General features: G+C 38.8%; 1 protein-coding gene and 1 long non-coding RNA gene across 4 annotated transcripts in view; one reads left to right on the plus strand and one right to left on the minus strand.

The window, feature by feature from the left end:
• SHOX (SHOX homeobox) overlaps positions 1–755 on the minus strand; it is a 27,921-nt gene extending 27,166 nt beyond the window's left edge. Inside the window, exon 1 of one of the 3 annotated variants that reach the window (XR_014469727.1) lies at positions 176–755. Coding sequence is in view for 2 of the 3 variants with exons in the window: in XM_083168732.1 (XP_083024858.1) it covers positions 176–443 (268 nt within the window). In the remaining variant the exon portion in view is untranslated. The remainder of the gene's footprint in view (positions 1–175) is intronic. The other 2 variants (XM_083168732.1, XM_083168731.1) reach the window with 2 other exon arrangements.
• Positions 1–4,409, plus strand: part of LOC146057468 (uncharacterized) — a 6,242-nt gene extending 1,833 nt beyond the window's left edge. Inside the window, exons 2-3 of the long non-coding RNA XR_014469728.1 lie at positions 2,401–2,478; positions 2,563–4,409. This is a non-coding gene — a long non-coding RNA (uncharacterized LOC146057468). The remainder of the gene's footprint in view (positions 1–2,400; positions 2,479–2,562) is intronic.
• The last annotated feature ends 13,859 nt before the right edge of the window (positions 4,410–18,268 follow it).

An 18,268-nucleotide genomic window follows, 5' to 3' on the forward strand; every position in this document is an offset into this window, starting at 1 on the left:
TCCAGTTGCCAGGAGTGATCACAGCATTATACTAATAATAATGGCTCTGCACGCACTGCATGTCTGTGTGTCTCTATATGGCTGTAACTTTTTCCTGACCTTTCTCCAGCACAGCAGAGAGAATCCAATACAACAGATCTGCCGTGTTACATCCATAAAGCTTTCACATACTTACCCTCAGAAATCCTGGTCGTGCTGTAGTCTTTCAGCTTGTCTTTGTCAATGTCTGTGTGCTCTTTGTAGAGATGCAGCGAGCAGTGGTTGTTGTTCTCTGTAATGTCCTGGAGGTTTGTATCAGAGTTCCCCAGCTCCCTGGCCCGAGCCAAGCCCGTCTCCAAAACTTCCCTGTATGTAATGCTTTCCTTCTTGCTGCTGCCACTGCCACTGGTATCCTTGTTTTTTTGGTCAAAGGATTTAGATACAAAAGCTGTAAGTTCTTCCATGGCTGCCCTGTGATCTTGTAGCACCTATCCACAGAGATCCACTTGGTTTGCACTAGGAGATCTCCACGTCCCCTGGAAGCTTTTTATTGTTTCTCCCCCTTTTTTTCACGTCGAGGATGAACTGCATAGGGTTAGATCACTCCTGCTGTTATTTATGCCTTTCAATTTGAGATCACACTATTTATACATGGATACCTCAGCCCAGCCCCCCAGCTCTCCCTGTCTCCAGCAATTACTGAGTTCTCCACAGTTGCAGGCGGATTCCTAGCAGCTATCCCCCCACCTCAGTCCAGCAATTGGCTTTCTTCTTATTTCATCACTGTTTGGCATCAACGCACCTTGATTTAGAGAAATAAGCTGCTCCAAAAAAAGAGAGGAAATAAAAAGACAAATAAAGCAAAAGGCAGGGGGACATCAGGTATCTGCATTCAATATAATAATAATAGCAATAATACACAACAAAGTCAGGAAATGTATAAACAGGAGATTCTCTGCAAGCAATACTGTGAGTTCTGGGGCTAAAAGCAACTGTCTGCTGCCATTTGTTTTATAATGGTTTTAGGGTAGGGTATAACAGGGGAAGACAATTGAATCAGATAATTGATTAAGCGGAGGATCCTTGTAGATTATAATAGTTTTGTATAATTGCTCCTGTGCTGCATGTTTCTTTGTATTTGCAGAACAATGTATTTGTAGTCGTCAGAGAGTACTCAGTCTCACACACTTATTCTTAATATAACATGTTTGAATATATTGAGACTTTTTTTGATCATAGATTTGTTATTTCTTTTTGATAACCAGTAAATGGCAATTACTTTCTGTTTCAGGCGTTTTATGGACTTGTAGGTGATTAAATAATGTCAAAATATAAACTCCTCCAATGGAAGTCACTAAACCAATCGTCATGCAGGGCTCTCCGCAGAATGGGGATATATGTATTTGACATACTTAAAGTGACTCTGTTTAATTGCATTTAGGTTCGATTCATTTGATGACTAAACTCGCCTTGTATTAAATAAAGATCTCAATTCCGCTGTGTGATAGCATTTTGGCCGCATGATTTCATCCTCCTGATCATCATTTAATCACATTACATAATTGAGCTCACCCTAAGCTGTGTGTGTGTGTGTGTGTGTGTGTGTGTGTGTGTCCATTCTCCATGGGATGCTCGCACAAGTTGCCCAGAAACTAGGTGCAATTTGTTTCCATCCCCTGAAGTGTCTAATTGCTAGGAAAAGGAAGGAGTCCTAACAGTATAACCAGGAAAACGTATTGAATTAGCTAAATTATGGGAAGTGTCTGAGATCAAGTTCAGAAGAAAACCAAGCTCATAGCCAAGATCCATTTAATGATTTAAATATCTACTTTGGTACAACGCGGTTCACTAAAAACCACTTGGTTGTTGCAATCCCCTTTGCCAGCACAGTACTGACAGCACATGGACGTTTCTTTAGTATTTGTAAAATCCCATTTAAACACCATTTGCTATTGTTACAGAAGATGCGTTTGTAGAAAACACTTTAAGGAAGGCGCATATGCTCAGCAAACGTCAGGAGACGGATCCGTTTTCAAACACATTCAATTATAAGGTTGCAAGTCACTTTCGTGTAAATATTAAACCGTATTAACATGTTTACAAGGGGAACAAAAATAATTACACTGAACATTAACTATAAATAGAATTAAGGTAACAGTGTGCTGATGGATTGCTGGGACAGTGGATAATGTGATCAGGGGCCTGGCTCGGGGAATATTTCCACATCCTGTGTTCTCCGCATCTCAAAGGATCTGATAGGTTAAATGAATGATATGTGACCACAAGATCAGCACTTACTAACATTGTTTCCCCTTGTAGTGTTGTCTTGCTCGGCTGTACAAGGTAAGGTACAAGCAGGTTTGGGAATAGGCGATTGAAGCGTCAATGTGGTCATTGATCTCTTTCCTTTTTTTCCCTTAGATTAGCTGCTGTTTGGGTCCAATGTCTGGCGGCTGAATGCACCCTGGTGCAGTCCGAGTGGCAAGGTCATGTAGCAAGGTGATGCTGGCGGGGTTTCTGGTCTGTAGCAGATGGACTATTGCTGACCTATAATCCTCATCTGATATTATGTTATCTTTGCAGATAATGTCTACTTCTAGCGTTCACCCATCACAACAGGCTGAATACATCCACGTGTAGAAGTCATTTTACAACAAATGGCTGTTAGTACGGATTTCTTGTGATTGTACATCTTCTCGGAATATCTGCTCTCTCATCTATAACCTATATGTATAGCTTTGTCTATTTAACTACTGTTATATAACTAGTTATTGCTCAATGCCTGTTTCGGCAAGAAGACGCATTGTTATTGATTACCTTATTTGAAATGTTCTCTAATTGATATTTTAGTGAATAAGTGGTTGATGGTCGAAAAATGATATTAATTTCCCATCTTTATGTTAGAGCACACGCAATATACCAGTATACCAGGGTATAGTCCCAGGGTATTGTCTCGAGAAAGGTTGATTTGTAACTTACATCTGGTGTGTATTAAATAAAGATCATGGATTCAACACCCCAGAAATAAATATATAAATATATATATATATATATATATATATATTACACACTCAAGCATATAGATAAGTAGATACACACACACACACACACACACACACACACACATACACATATATTAATTATACATTTTTGTATTAAAATATTTTCTAAGCAATACATTTGATTTGATGATACTGTAGTTATGTAAAATCTTGAATCCACGCTGTGTAGCCCGCTCCCCACAGCATGTTATCATACACATAGCGCAGTGTTGCTCTTATTTCTGGGGCGTCATGTATTAATATCCGCATATACAGTAATACAAAGGAATGCGAACGACTGCCGGGTGGTCATCATGCCCACCAACCCATATAGGTATTAAAAAACCAGACAGACAATCCGTGGAAATGACACCTCTTGAGCATACAAATCTATAGCTCCTCTCTGGCTACCACTATCCAACGCTATTGGTGTACAAGACAGAACTAGGACAAAATTTCTAAATATAGCCAAGCACCAAGTAAAAAATGAGAAGTAATACTCAAGTTCTCTGTGAGACAGAGCAATATGGTAGCTTGTAATTGACGTTCATAAGCATCATGCAAAGTGTGTGTCTTTACTAACGACTCCTGAGCTTCATCTATCATCAATCACCAAGCAGAAATAGCACATTAAACTCCACCCTGAGTAAGATGAAGGCTCCCAGAGCACTGACACTTAAATCCTACTAATGTTATGCAAAATAGCTTATTACATACACAAAACTGAGAATCGGAATGCTACAAAAAGACAGCACTGTTAATGTTTCTTCGCAACAGAATGTATCACAAAGAAACACTCGCCAGCAATAAATGAAGTGGAGTAAAATAAACACATGATTACGTTAATTAAAAGTTGGTTTTATGGCAGGATATTCGCAACATGAAAGGCTGACATTAATCACAGGTCTAACATCCTCCAGTCACGTGTGAGAGGTGACCTGCCTTGGGAATCGCATCCCTCCTGCAAGTGTGCCTATGACCCTATGGACAGACCACGCTGGCTCCAAGTAACAACTGTAAACCGCCTTATGTTAAATCTATATCATGTTTGGAATGGAGATTTATTTCACTTCAGCGTTTCCATGGTAACAGATCGCATCACATCTCTGGTACTCTGCCTAAAGCGGCAAGGTCTGGCTCTGTCCACTAACCTTCTTGATACCACTGTCTAGCTTGTCCTTACTGTCTTACTGGGGATGAGGGAGACCCACTATAAACTAGGTGAAATATTAGAGTAAATCCACGAAATAGTATATATGTCATCCTGATGAATATATATATATATATATATCGAGGGAGACTGTGGTGGCACTCCGTATTGTCACCACTGTGCGTGGTGGCTATTACAAGCTCCGGTGCCCTCCTGGATGAGCGTACAGGGACGCTCTGAACGATAGATGCACTGGGGGCGGCGGCACTCGGAAATAAAGACAGTAGGCGGCAGCTCTTGTGACCGACGTTTCAAAAGCACTGGGGCTTTTTTTATCAAGGTGCTGTAATAGTTCTCACTATTACAGCACCTTGATAAAAAAAGCCCCAGTGCTTTTGAAACGTCGGTCACAAGAGCTGCCGCCTACTGTCTTTATTTCCGAGTGCCGCCGCCCCCAGTGCATCTATATATATATATATATATATATATATATATATATATATATATATATATATATATTGCAATCAATGGGACCGTTTACTATTTATTATTTATTACCAGCTATTTATATAGCACACATATTCCGTAGCGCTGTAGAGACAATATTGCAATTCACATCCGTTGAAACCCCAGTATCACTTCTATATGTCTTGTCACAAGGATACATGAACTCATTGGCATAGATCAAACAAACTAAACAAACATCAAATATTTTAATAAACGACACATAACATACATATTGGTGCCCCACGTGTATTATATTATAGAGACTGCCATACGACCAAGCATTGGTAATATTAGTAGAGAAGACTGATTTTAATTAAAAGTCTTTATATCATGGTTATCCAATTCCCGTGTATGGTAAGTGTGGTGTGAGGACACAGCATCATCTGTATATAGTGTGATACAATATACAGGAGCGCCCTGCGAGACAGGCCTAAATATACAATGCATAGTGTATGGGACTTGTGATACAGCCACACACACGCACACCTTTCATTTCCCAGCCCTCTCTAGTTTTAAATATGTTTTATTATTTATACTTCCAGCACTGCAGACCCCCCACATAGACTCCAGAAAACGAACAGCCAACACTACATATACATATATAAAAATACATATTTGAGCATAATTCCTAATAAATAATCTTCTTTGTGGGTGGGTAAAGGAAAAAGGCCGAGAGGGGATTTGCAAAGTCTTACTACGCTGCCAGTCTCATTATTTTACAAGAAACTTACAGTCATTTAATGTAATTTATATTTTACTGATAAATAGTCTCGGGCTTCGGTATCACATTAAACTAAATATCAAAGTAATTCATCATCAGATACAGAAGCAACAACCCATTATTATTTTAAGGCACTGCTGTAAGTGCTACACCTCATAAACTGAATGTAGGATCCGTGTTATAATTGGGCAGATAAGGATTACAAAACAGTTGGGAGACATCATTATATCGCCACATCGGGTCAGTGATATGTATATTCAAATAATTCGATTAATTGCGGTAACGGATTTTGTTTAAATGCTATGAGATCATAGAAATATGGATCTAGACAGTGGGGTTTATAATACTTCTCGCATTCATGCAGACTGGATTTCTCTGCCATGTTTCGCTGTCATTCAGCTATCAATAGGCTAGTGTATTTAGGCAAAATACGAAAGTTTAAAATAATACAGCCACACACGCGCCCAGCTATTGCATCCAGACCAACCACATGAATGGCATATCAAATCATTTACTGTATAAACAATTTGAATTTGAAATTATTTTCAAAATCAGACGATCGCATTGAACTTGAGGTCTCTCCACGTTATTGAAGAGGTCATTTCTGTGTAATATACAATTTGCACATTAAAGTTTGTTTCCTAGATGTCTCTGACGTCACGGATGGAGTCTTATATAACTGAGACCCTGGTAGAGTTTTGAGGTCTGTTGATTAACATTGGGGTGTTATATAATCCGCAGTGCTTTGATAGATTCAGAAATATAACGAGAGCCATTTATACTGCCTAGAACTGCTAACAACTCTGGAAAAGGGCAGTACACATAGATTATACATGCAGCTAGTGAGTGCATATGCAGTTTTTCTGCTGCTCCTCAGCAAATAAGTCCGAGGGCGTTTTATATTAATAATAAGGTAGAATGCCGTGTTAATGGATTTCAATTTGTGTCTTTTAAACATTAAATATTCATTTGTATTGATCGACGGGTTAAGGATTGCACAGACGCCCTAACTCTTTACAAGTCTTTTGGATGTAAGTTTTTTTTTTTTAATTTAGCAACCTATGTTTTGCTACTGGTCTCGCTTTTATGCTGTTTATTGATTTACGCACAGAATCTGTGCCTGAAATGAGACGCTAATAGATTTCATTGAATGGACTGTTTAATCCTATTTGAGGTTGATTGATCCTGAACGTTTCCGTCACACAAATAAATGACATTTTCATAATTAGACCGGATTCTTTGAAACACATAAACTTCATTTCTTTCCTACCAATGTTTCCTCTCAGCCAGAGGCTGCTTTTATTAACATGTAAAAGACTAGAGAACATACACGACTACTGAATTGGACCTGTACTACTTTATTAATGCACCATGGTACAATCCATTAATGAATATTTTGTTCCAATTTGCACGATTATTTTGAAATATAGGCAAAAAAAATTGTGAATAATAATATTCACTTTTTTCACATTGTTATCACCCCCCCCCCCCCCCATCATTATTCGGATACAAAAATTAGCCATATTTAATATAACTTTGAAGTTCATTTCTAAAGACTGCAAAAAGTTTTTTTCAAATTCGTCAGTTCCTTTTTAGCATATTTTCCTGTTGATTATAAAGTAGTATTTAATAGTTAAGCTGGTGATATCAATTCTGCAGTGTCCCTATTGCTTTGCAATAGACACGAATATTTAATTAAGGCAATTAGTAACTAGGGACATGACAGATTGTGACATGATACAAGTTATTAGATTTAATTGGCCTAAAAGTATTTATCGTTCGGGAACCTAGTATTAACTTAGTAGCTACTTTGCATCTGTAAATGGAAAATATAGGGAAGCGTCTGATGTTTCATTTGTCCCAGTGCCATCTACTTTCCGAGGAATGTGCAACTCAGGGGAATATTATGTACAAGTTGTAAAATAAGTTTGCACATATGCACAGATTTAAAAAAAAAAAAGTGACTTAACATACTGTATATATACCCATGTCCCATATCAGCAAAGAGCTGGCATTTCTTACGGCACAAGCGAGTTTTTCACGGGTATCGCATTTTAAAACAGAAACGATTTATCCAGTACCTAATCTCACATCCTCCATTTATAGCTATTGCTTCATTTGTATTTATTCATCTTTTACACAATTTTTTTTTTTTCACATCTTTAAGATTATCCCGCCTCCCCCCTAAATTGGAACGGGTATAAAAAAAAAAATAAGGGGAATAAAATTGTGTGAGTTTGAAATGGATTCAGTGTCATATGGCTAATTATTGAAACTAATATCCTTAACAAATCAAATAAGCCATGATGTCGGCCATATCTGGACTCTAATAAATACATCATCTGATCCAATGTTGCGATAGGAAATATTTTGTCATTAAATGCCCTGTTCATTTCCTACGCTTATTAACAGCGTTCATCAGGCAATATATCATTCATACAAATCCCTGGCTGACCGGGGAAAGCTATATAGTGTTTAAAGTATGCCAGAAACTAAGGTGGTAAATGCCTTTACATAACGACCTTTATTATATGGATCCTTTCAATTATTATCCGCATAGTCTTAGCACATTCCTGATATTTTAGTTATACATTCCCTGTTACACTAATTGCATTGTAACTTTTTTTTTAAGTAAAATGTTTCATACTGATCGCTGCGCCACTTGCGCTGTATGACAAGTATTTGTTTATTATATCAGTGATAAATAGGCAGAAAATCGGACACAACAGGACAAATGCTTTGTTAAAGTGACACTAAAAAGAAAAAAACTTAAGAAGGTTTCACAAACCCCTTAAGTGCTTATTTTTTTTTTCCTCCCAGCCCCATTAAATAAATTAAACGCTTATCAATCTGTTTTGATTTCTGGAATATAATTGGACGGTGAAGTGCGTTAATGGAGCAATCAGTGTATTTACCTGCTCAGTAGACATTGGGTGATGGAGATTGGTACAAAGTAGGATGGGTGCTTATGCTGGTCATTTTAAACCGGGACGTAGCATTTTAGCCCCAGGCAAAGCTCAAAGCTAGGAAACGGTTGGACTTGGCTGGGAGGAAGCCAGCCTCCCACCTTGCAGCAGAAGACTGCATATCTTGCACAATTTCCGATCCAAATCAGGAGGGGGTATTGGTCCCAATTAGCAGGAGTTCTTTATGTAGGACGCAATGTACTGGCTACACATCAGCCCACAATATACTACTGTATATGCTCTAATAGACAACTAAACTGACAATTATACTATGGTGATGCAGTATAAACTGTGTCATATGGTGACAATGTGCAAATATTAAAAGAAGATGCAATAAGAATATCATATGCCATTCTGATATAGCAAAACACAGGAAGTTTAATTACCCATTCCAAATATTTCGGAGGGGTTTTAAAGGTATCAGAATACGTTTCAGATATTTAAGAATCGGCAGTGCCGACTGATAAAGTACAGTCCTAAAGCCAAGATATTCGGTTTCTCTACATGGTTATATTATACACGACTTTGTCACAGTTTAATGTTATTGCTAAAGCAGTATATTGTTACACAAGTGATTCAAGGCTTGTAGGTTAGGCTGAAACTGTAGACATATGGATGGTTTAGATAAATAATCATTAATGGGTTCCACTGAACAAATGCCCCAACTGCATCTATAATTGCTAATTCACTTGAATCGTAACCATCATCCATACAATTTAGTGAAACAATATGAATGACCAAATAAGCTCAAATACAGCACCGGGTTGTAATGTGTTCATTTGCTTATGGTAACTTTTATCAGGGTGACTATACAAGGATGATGCCCCAGCATCACCTCCCTTTGTGATGTGTTGTACATGTCATAAGATGTTCTGACCTTCTATGAATTCATGTTGATATCAAAGTGTCCTGATGACAGCTCCCCCTTTTCAGTTTTAGGTGCACGTTTTCTCATGTCAAAGTCAAATTGAAGAGGACACAGAACAACTTATCAAGTGCCACATTTTACACACAGACTATGATCAACATTAATGACACTCTCCATTCTCTTTCCTTCCATTGAACAGCTCCTTCTAAACAAGATCCACTGGTGTTAGTGGTGAAAAATAAACTGCACAATGGGACATAAATCTTTACCAGCATCATTGACATTACCAGTTCTTAATTGTATTATATTTAATACTGTAAATAAGTAACACACTAAAAATTGGGTGATGAATTGGGAGAGTTTTTTTTTTATTCGGGGACTTATGTGATCATAATGATCTTTTTTATGCTATGATGTGATCAAACCGTGGTAGAACAAAATATGCTAAATGCACACATATAAAACAAACAAGCTAAAAACATCTACTTTGCCATATACTGTAACACCCATCTTCTGCATCCCTAAATCTGTACTTAACAAAAAACACACTAAGTATGTTCATTAGTACTGGAATGGCCTGGTGATTAAAGTACAATTATTGAAAGCAATAAAAATGTTTTTACTGCTTGAAAACTAGTTAAAACAGAAGGGAGCAGTCGTTCTTTCACAGAGGGGGTGATACTTGTAGACATTTACTGCTAAGGACAAAATACTTATCAGTTCAATCAGAGTGAACTGTTCAGCTTACCCTCATTATCACCAGGGAGCAGTGAACAGGACATGTAGTGTGTGCTGAAGAGGTGCTTTTATATTGTAGTGATTATAGTGGGGATTAGACTCCACTGGATTTGAAGCTGTCTACCTTAATAGTGTACAATAAGTGCTAGTTTTATTGAGTCACCTAATGCCCCTCGCCTGTATTGCAAAATATATGTCCATGATCACATGGAAATGCTGAGGTCAGTTTGCAGCTATCGCACTCTAGTTTTCAAAAATAATATACAATAAAACTAAAATGTAAAAAATATTCTACCTAAAGAGTGTGATAGAACAGTTAAGAGTCCAATATTATAAAAACTATTTTTATATTAGTCTAATTGTTAGAAAAGTTACCAATATTTATTTTTAAGGGTTCAACTGCAACCTGTGCAAATGCAGTTGATATGGTGGATGCTATTTTCCAACTGACAACTACATGCACTGCAATATTACAGCAAATATAGTGGGACTCTTCCAATATCACTCTCTGTGTAGCATGAGAACAACATCAATGACTATCAATGATGAGAAATCAATCAGATTTATTATCAAACATGTTGGACTTAAGTGCAGAAACAGAACAAACACAATGGGGGAACTTAATAGCCTGCAAGTAGCAGGAAGTGCGAGTTCTCCAGTTTTTAAAGCAGCAATCATTTACATGGCAAAACTAGGTTGGTTTAGACTTGTAAATGATTGCCGCTGTAAAAAAATCAGGAGAACTCACACAAAGGGGAAATTTACTAAGATGAGAGTTCCATTTCACATGGGATGTTGCTATAGGCAAGCAATCAAAATCTGTTTATTTATTTAGCACCTTCTTGAAGATATTAGATAGTATCTGATTGGTTGCCTATAGCAACATCCTATCTGAATAGATCTCACATTTTAGTAAATTTCCCACAAAGTCTAGAACTTCATGCTTCTCGCAAACTATAAAATTTCCCCCAAATTCTGATAAAAATAATCCTATTGCAACCAATAATTGTAATAGCAAAAATATCCACCTGTTTTCAATAGTTTTTATTGAGTTTTTGCATAGAATAAGAAATATGTATATAAACATGTACGATAACAAATTGTCTTAACATGAATAGACCTAAAGTATATTGAATATTAGGTCCACCTTGAGTTATATTTAGGGAGTAATGAGTAGAAGAAAATTATCATAAAACATCTACGAAGAAATACAATATTCCCGTTCTTTCATTTAACAATATATATATATTACTAAAGTCAAACAAGGGGGAATTTTGACCCAGGGGGCACTATACATTCCTTCGACACTCTAAAACGAAAATACAACCTTCCGAATTCAAACTTTTACATGTACCTACAGGCCAGACATTTTATAACACCTATCATCCCTGATATAATCTCTTCTATAGATCCTGACCCTCTACTACCTCTATTCAATACCCTAAGTACCACCAAATTTAAAACAGCTCTTATAATAAACATTCTATTGGAACAAAAAAAATATCCACCTGTTATTCCATCATCACTTTACCACATTAACAGGCCCTCAAGTGGTTCAAAAATCATATAAGTTGAGATGTATTTAGCGTTCTAAAAAGTGGAGGCGTTGCCCATTTCGGCCACTCTGCTTCTTCTTCTAATGTGATATGTTAAAATGATTTTGATTAATTATAGATTGCTGATTGGTTGGTATAGCCAGCTACTCCACTCCCTAGGATTCTCCTTTGATACATCTCCTACATAGCCCCTCAGCCTTATCTTGCAAATACCAGATCAGAAGGAGATAGGGAGGACTAGCACAGACTCTCAGCAGGATATTTCACATTACAATATTCAAAACCAACATTTTGTATATCATAGGACCTGATGTCCCTAAGAATTTCCTCGTTGGTGGTGCTCACATGAGTCACAATTGCTATGTGCTTAAATTTATTAAGTCGTGCCCCGACAAAAAGAGTCACCCTTTTTCTTCTTTTTAGAAATACCAGATCACACAACTTATTTTTAACAGCCCATGTGTCTAGTTAGATTTATATAATTAATTAAGGTTGTTACTCGGGGACAGATGTACCTTAGTGAGTGATAAAGTCAACAGAGATAAACTACCAACCAATCGGCTCCTGCTGTTATTTTGGAAGCACAGTCTGTACTATGGCAATTAGGGGATGATTAGCTGGTACTTTATCTCTCTACTCTCTTAGGTTTACACCACAAAGTGTTTTAACAAAGTGGCAAGATTGTACTTGCCAGTTGGTAGGGGCACTGTGCATGATGGAGGCAGGACAGATTACTGATATCATTATATACAGTAGATGTAGTCAAAACTGATGCCCTGAATTTATGCAGACATCATCACGGCATTCATGATACTCTATGATGTCATATTTTTCTATCTTCCACTTATAAAGCTATGGTAAGATCAGTAAAAATGTGGTTATCATTAATAATATATTTTCTACATATCCAAGCTACCCAGGGCCGGCCTTAGGCATAGGCCAACTAGGCAATTGCCTAGGGCATTTGGAATGCCATGGGGCATCAGCAGCTTCTGCTGATTAAAATGATATGCATCATGCCTATATTCTGTGTGTGAGTGAGGCTGTATCTGCATATGAAATAGTGTATTCATGGAAATCACTGTAACATAGCATTCCGTATGCAGGTACAGCCACAGTCGCACACAGAATATAGGCATGCTGCATATCATTTTAATCAGCAGAAGCTCCTTGTGTGTGCTGGTCATAACAATGCAAATAAGACGAATTTTCAGCAAAAAAGGCACCGAATGGGTGTGCTGGTTCTATTTAAAATATTGCGGGTAGGGACACCAAAATGATGACTGCTATGATGAGGGTTGATGGTGCTGGGAAAGGGGAGACGGAACTAGTGGCAGTGCTAGGGGCAACAGTCAAAATCTTGCCTAGGGCGTAATTTAGGCTAGGGCCGGCTCTGAAGCTACCTGGAAAAAAAACAGGCCATAGATTTTTCCACCCAATCTTATTATATAACTGTTGCTTCAAAGTCTCAAACATTTTCCAACACATTTTTACACCCTCTTCCCCCACTTGTTTTATTCCACCAGTGTAGATTTTCAACTCTCCTCCGCCCCGTCCCCAACACATCATTTAATTTCTCTGTAGAGTCTCTGGTGACATTTCACTACCTGCTCTCATCCCTTGTCTATTTTGTTCCATCTCATACCACCCCTTGCTATTTCATTCGCTCTTCAGTATCACCTGCCATTTCATTCCAATTGTAATCCCCAAATTAGTTCTGCACTTTGGAAAATGACATCAAACATGTGTAACCTTACTCTGCTAGAATTGAAAGTTTGGAAGCACAGTCATAAAATGTTTTATATATAATCACAATATTAGCCCTGGTTGTGAATGATGCAGCAACAACGACCACACATGTTAACACTCAAAGGTTACAGATTACACAAGGGTCAGTAGAAGTATGCAGTATATTTCTCCTTTGCAATTATGGACAACTGAAGATAAATGCTACATGACTCATTTGCATAGTGATAAGTGTTACTTTACTCTATATCCCCTATTACTTTGCAATGTTAACACCATGTGCTGAATTAAGCAACTGAATCTAATACTATCTTTGCTAACACCAGTTTACTTACTAAGCCATGTTATTGCAATTGCAAGAAAAACACATTATTTTGACTTGGGAGAAGGATTATCATCTTACATAGTGAGTAATATTAGCAGTGCAGACACTGGATAAGAGTTTTTGTATATTAACTGCTGCATTTTAGTGTATATATTTATTGTTTTGGTACACTACCACCATTGTCTATGATGGATCTAGTCCAGAGTTCCTCAAAATATTTTACTCTGGGACCCCATCAGACAATATAATGAATTACAGGACCCCAGCAAGTTACTGCAGAAGGTTATCACATCACATGTGTAGTCAGCAGACAGCACATACATGGCAGCACTGTGGAGGCACAGACTGATGGGAGGAGTCTAAAATAACAGACAATTCAACAGATTTTTCAGTCTCCTTGAATCACTGACTGAGATTACCAAAGTCATCAACCTGAAGGTCATCAACATGGAGCCCAATGCTGAGGTTGGGACCCACTTTGGGGTCAGGACCCACAGTTTGAGAACCGCTGATCTAGGCATAAGTATATATTCTTATTCTATATATATAAAATATATGTATAAGTATCTATCTATGTACAGTATTTATTTATTTACAGTTTCTTATATAGCGCAGCATATTTGAAACATAGAAACATAGAAATTGACGGCAGATAAGAACCACTTGGCCCATCTAGTCTGCCCCTTTTTTAAACATGTTACCTCAAACCATATTTGATCTTTATTTTTTGTAAGGATATCAATATGCTTATCCCAAGCATGTTTAAATTGTACTACTGTATTTGCGTCTACCACCTCTGATGGGAGGCTATTCCACTTATCTACTACTCTTTCTGTGAAGTAATTCTTCCTCACATTTCCCCTGAATCTTCGTCCCTCTAGTTTCAGTGCATGTCTCCCACCTGTACCTTGTTAAAACCCTTGATATATTTGAAAGTTTCTATCATGTCTCCCCTTTCCCTTCTCTGCTCTAAAGTATACATATTAAGATCTTTTAGTCTTTCCTGGTACGTTATGTGATGTAGGCCATGCACCATTTTAGTTGCCCTTCTTTGTACAGTCTCTAATGTATTTATATCCTTCTGGAGATATGGCCTCCATAACTGAACACAATACTCTAGGTGAGGTCGTACCAATGACCTATACAGTGGCATTATTACTTCTTTCTTTCTACTGCTGATACCTCTCCCTATGCAACCAAGCATCTGACTTGCCTTCTTTATTGCTTTGTTACATTGCCTACCTGCTTTTAAGTCCCCTGAAATAGTGACACCTAGATCCCTCTCTTCCTCAGTAGTTTCCATTATAGTGCCATTTATACTATATTAATTCTTTGGATTTCTGAGACCCAAGTGCATGATTTTGCATCTTTTGGCATTAAACTGTAGTTGCCATGCTCTTGACCATTCCTCTAATCTACCTAGATCCTGAATCATTTGTTTTACCCCTCCTGGTGTGTCTACCCTGTTGAATACCTTTGTGTCATCTGCAAAAAGGCACATTTTACCCTCAATTCAATTTGCAATATCACCAATAAAGATATTAAAAAGCACTGGTCCAAGTACAGATCCCTGGGGTACTCCACTTGTAACCTTTCCCTCCTTTGACTGTACTCCGTTTACTACAACTCTTTGTTTTCTGTCCTGCAACCACGCTCTTATCCATTCAACTATCTTAGAATCCAATCCCAAGCTTTCAAGTTTATTTAACAGTCTGCGATGGGGGACAGTGTAAAAAGCTTTACTAAAGTTTAGAGAAGCTACATCTACAGCCCCACCTTGATCTATTACTTTAGTCACCCAGTCAAAAAAGTCAATAAGATTTGTTTGACATGATCTTCCCCCAGTAAACCCATGCTGTTTTGTATCCTGTAAATTGCTGGTTTTGAGATATTCTACAACTCTTTGTTTTAAGAGTGATTCCATCAATTTCCCTACTACTGATGTAAGGCTCACTGGTCGATAGTTGCTTACCTCCTCCTTGCTTCCACTTTTGTGCAGTGGGACTACATTCGCTGTTTTCCAGTCCTCTGGGATTACTCCAGTAGCTAGTGACTGGTTGAATAATTCTGTTATTGGTTTTACCAGCTCCCCTTTAAGCTCTTTTAGTATCCTTGGATGTATCCCATCTGGCCCCATTGATTTATCCACTTTCAGTTTTGAAAGTTCTGTGAGGACTTTCTCCTCTGTAAATGTATTTGTCTCTCCTCAGTTTTCTGACTATACTTGCAACTTAACTGTGACCCCTTACCCCTCTCTTTCAGCAGTGAATACTGAGCAGAAATAATTATTAATATTATCTGCTATTACATTGTCCCCCTCAAGAAAACTTCCACTCTCTGTCTTCAGTCTAATTATTCCACTTTTTGTTTTTCTACTTTCACTTATATACCTAAAAAAGTCCCCCCCCCCTTTACCCACTGACTGGGACATTTTCTCTTAAGCCTGTGCTTTTGCACATCTGATTACCTTCTTATACCCCTTTTACACCGCCGAAAAATCCGGGTCAGCGGCGGGTCAGACCCGGATCCGCGGCGGTGTAAATGGGGGGTATCCGTTTCCATTTACACGGGTCCTCTACCCAGGTCCTGACCTGGGTAGAACACGGATAGGACCCGTGTAAATGTCGGTGTAAATGGTCCCGCTGCGGGTGCAGGCACCCGCAGCGGGTCCACAGCGTGCAGCGCTGGGGAAGATGTTCCCAGCTGCTGCGGGAGGAGGGGGGTCCCTGCGGCTGCTGAGGAGAGGGGGGTACCTGTCAGCCTGCTGTGCTGGGGGTACGGGGGTGCTAGGGGTGCTGGGGGTACCTGTCCTGCCTGCGGTCGGATCTCAGCGGAGAAGATGATGTGCGCCGCTGCTGTATCACACCCCCCCCCCCCCCCGCATCCGGCAGCCGGTCCCTGCGGCGTATGGAGTGTCAGTATCGGCGGTCCCTCCAGCGCATAGGAACTAGTACTAGTTCCCATGCGCCAGAGGGACCCCCGCCACTGACACTCCATACGCCGCACGCCGCAGGGACCGTCTGCCGGGGAGGGGGGGGGGGGGGTGGTACAGCAACGGCGCACATCATCTTCTCCGCTGAGATCCGACCGCAGACAGGACAGGTACCTTCAGCACCCCTTGCACCCCCCAGCACCCCGGTACCCCCAGGTACACCAAGCACAGCAGGCAGGACAGGTACCCTCCGGCACCCCCAGCACCTTAAAAAAAAAAAAAAAAAAACACTTAACCTGGGTCAGCCCTGATATATATATATATATATTATATTTCTATATATTATATATTTCTATATATATATATATATATATATATATATTTTTCTATAAATATATATATAAAATATTATTTAAGGCAGGGCTGACCCAGGTTCAGTGTAAATGGTGCAGACCCAGGTCCGACCCAGGTCAAAGTGCTGTGTAAATGGGGTATAAAGCAGGGTCAGACCCTGGATACTCCAGCATTCAAAGACCAGGGTCCGACCAGGGTTTTTGGTGTAAAAGGGGTATTAGCCTCCTTCTGTCTAACAAGATACACCTCTTTGTCCTAATTCTTCTGCGTCTGCTTAAATTTCTTAAAGGCCAACTTTTTTTATTTTCACAATACTTGCTACTTCTTTTGCAAACCACAATGGCTTTCTTTTTCTTGTGTTTTTCCTAACTATTTTGACACAAAGTTCTGTTGCTTTTAGAATTGCACTTTTTAATTTGTCCCACTTATCCTGCACTCCTTCCAAGTTCCTCCACTCTGTCAAAGAATCCCTTACAGAGTTTCCCATCTCTACAAAATCAGCCTTCCTAAAATATAACACCTTTGTTTTTGTGTGCGATGAGTCAGTCTCTGTCTTTATTTTGAACCATACTGCTTGATGGTCACTGGATCCTAGATTTTCACCCACATTTATGTCAGATATTCGGTCACCATTTGTAAGTATTAAGTCTAATATTATGTCCTTATGAGTGGGCTCCCTCACTAATTGCTGGAGGGATGCTCCTTGCAAAGAATTCAGCATGTCCCTACTTCTGGTGGATTTTGCAACAGGCAGCTCCCAGTTTACATCAGGTAGATTAAAGTCTCCCATGATTATCACCTCTCCTTTTAATGCCATTTTATTGATGTCCTGCAATAGGCTCTTGTCTAGTTCCTCTTCCTGACCTGGTGGTCTGTAGATCACCCCTATACGAAGTATCGCCTTCTCCCCTGTTTCTATGGTCACCCAAAGGGCCCCAGTTTTTTCTTCAATACTTTGTATTAAGGTAGTATTTATATATTTTTTCACATATATTGCAACCCCTCCTCCATTTTTTCCCATTCTGTCCTTCCTAAATAAAGTATATCCTGGTATAGCTATGTCCCAGTCATGATTTTCATTGCACCATGTCTCTGTAATAGCCACAATATCCAGTTCATCCCTTGTCATTATTGCAATTAGTTCTGGGATCTTATTTCCTAAGCTCCTAGCATTTTCACACATAGCTCTTAAAGTTGTGTTTGTGCTTCTCCTGCTGCTAGCTATGTTCATCTTTCTGCCTATATCTATTCTGCCTATATCTATTTTTTTTTCACATATATTGCAACCCCTCTTCCAATTTTTCCCATTCTGTCCTTCCTAAATAAAGTATATCCTGGTATAGCTATGTCCCAGTCATGATTTTCATTGCACCATGTCTCTGTAA

The sequence above is a fragment of the Crinia signifera genome, chromosome 2, assembly GCF_055691185.1.
Source record: "Crinia signifera chromosome 2, ASM5569118v1, whole genome shotgun sequence".
In the NCBI taxonomy this organism is placed as follows: domain Eukaryota; kingdom Metazoa; phylum Chordata; class Amphibia; order Anura; family Myobatrachidae; genus Crinia; species Crinia signifera.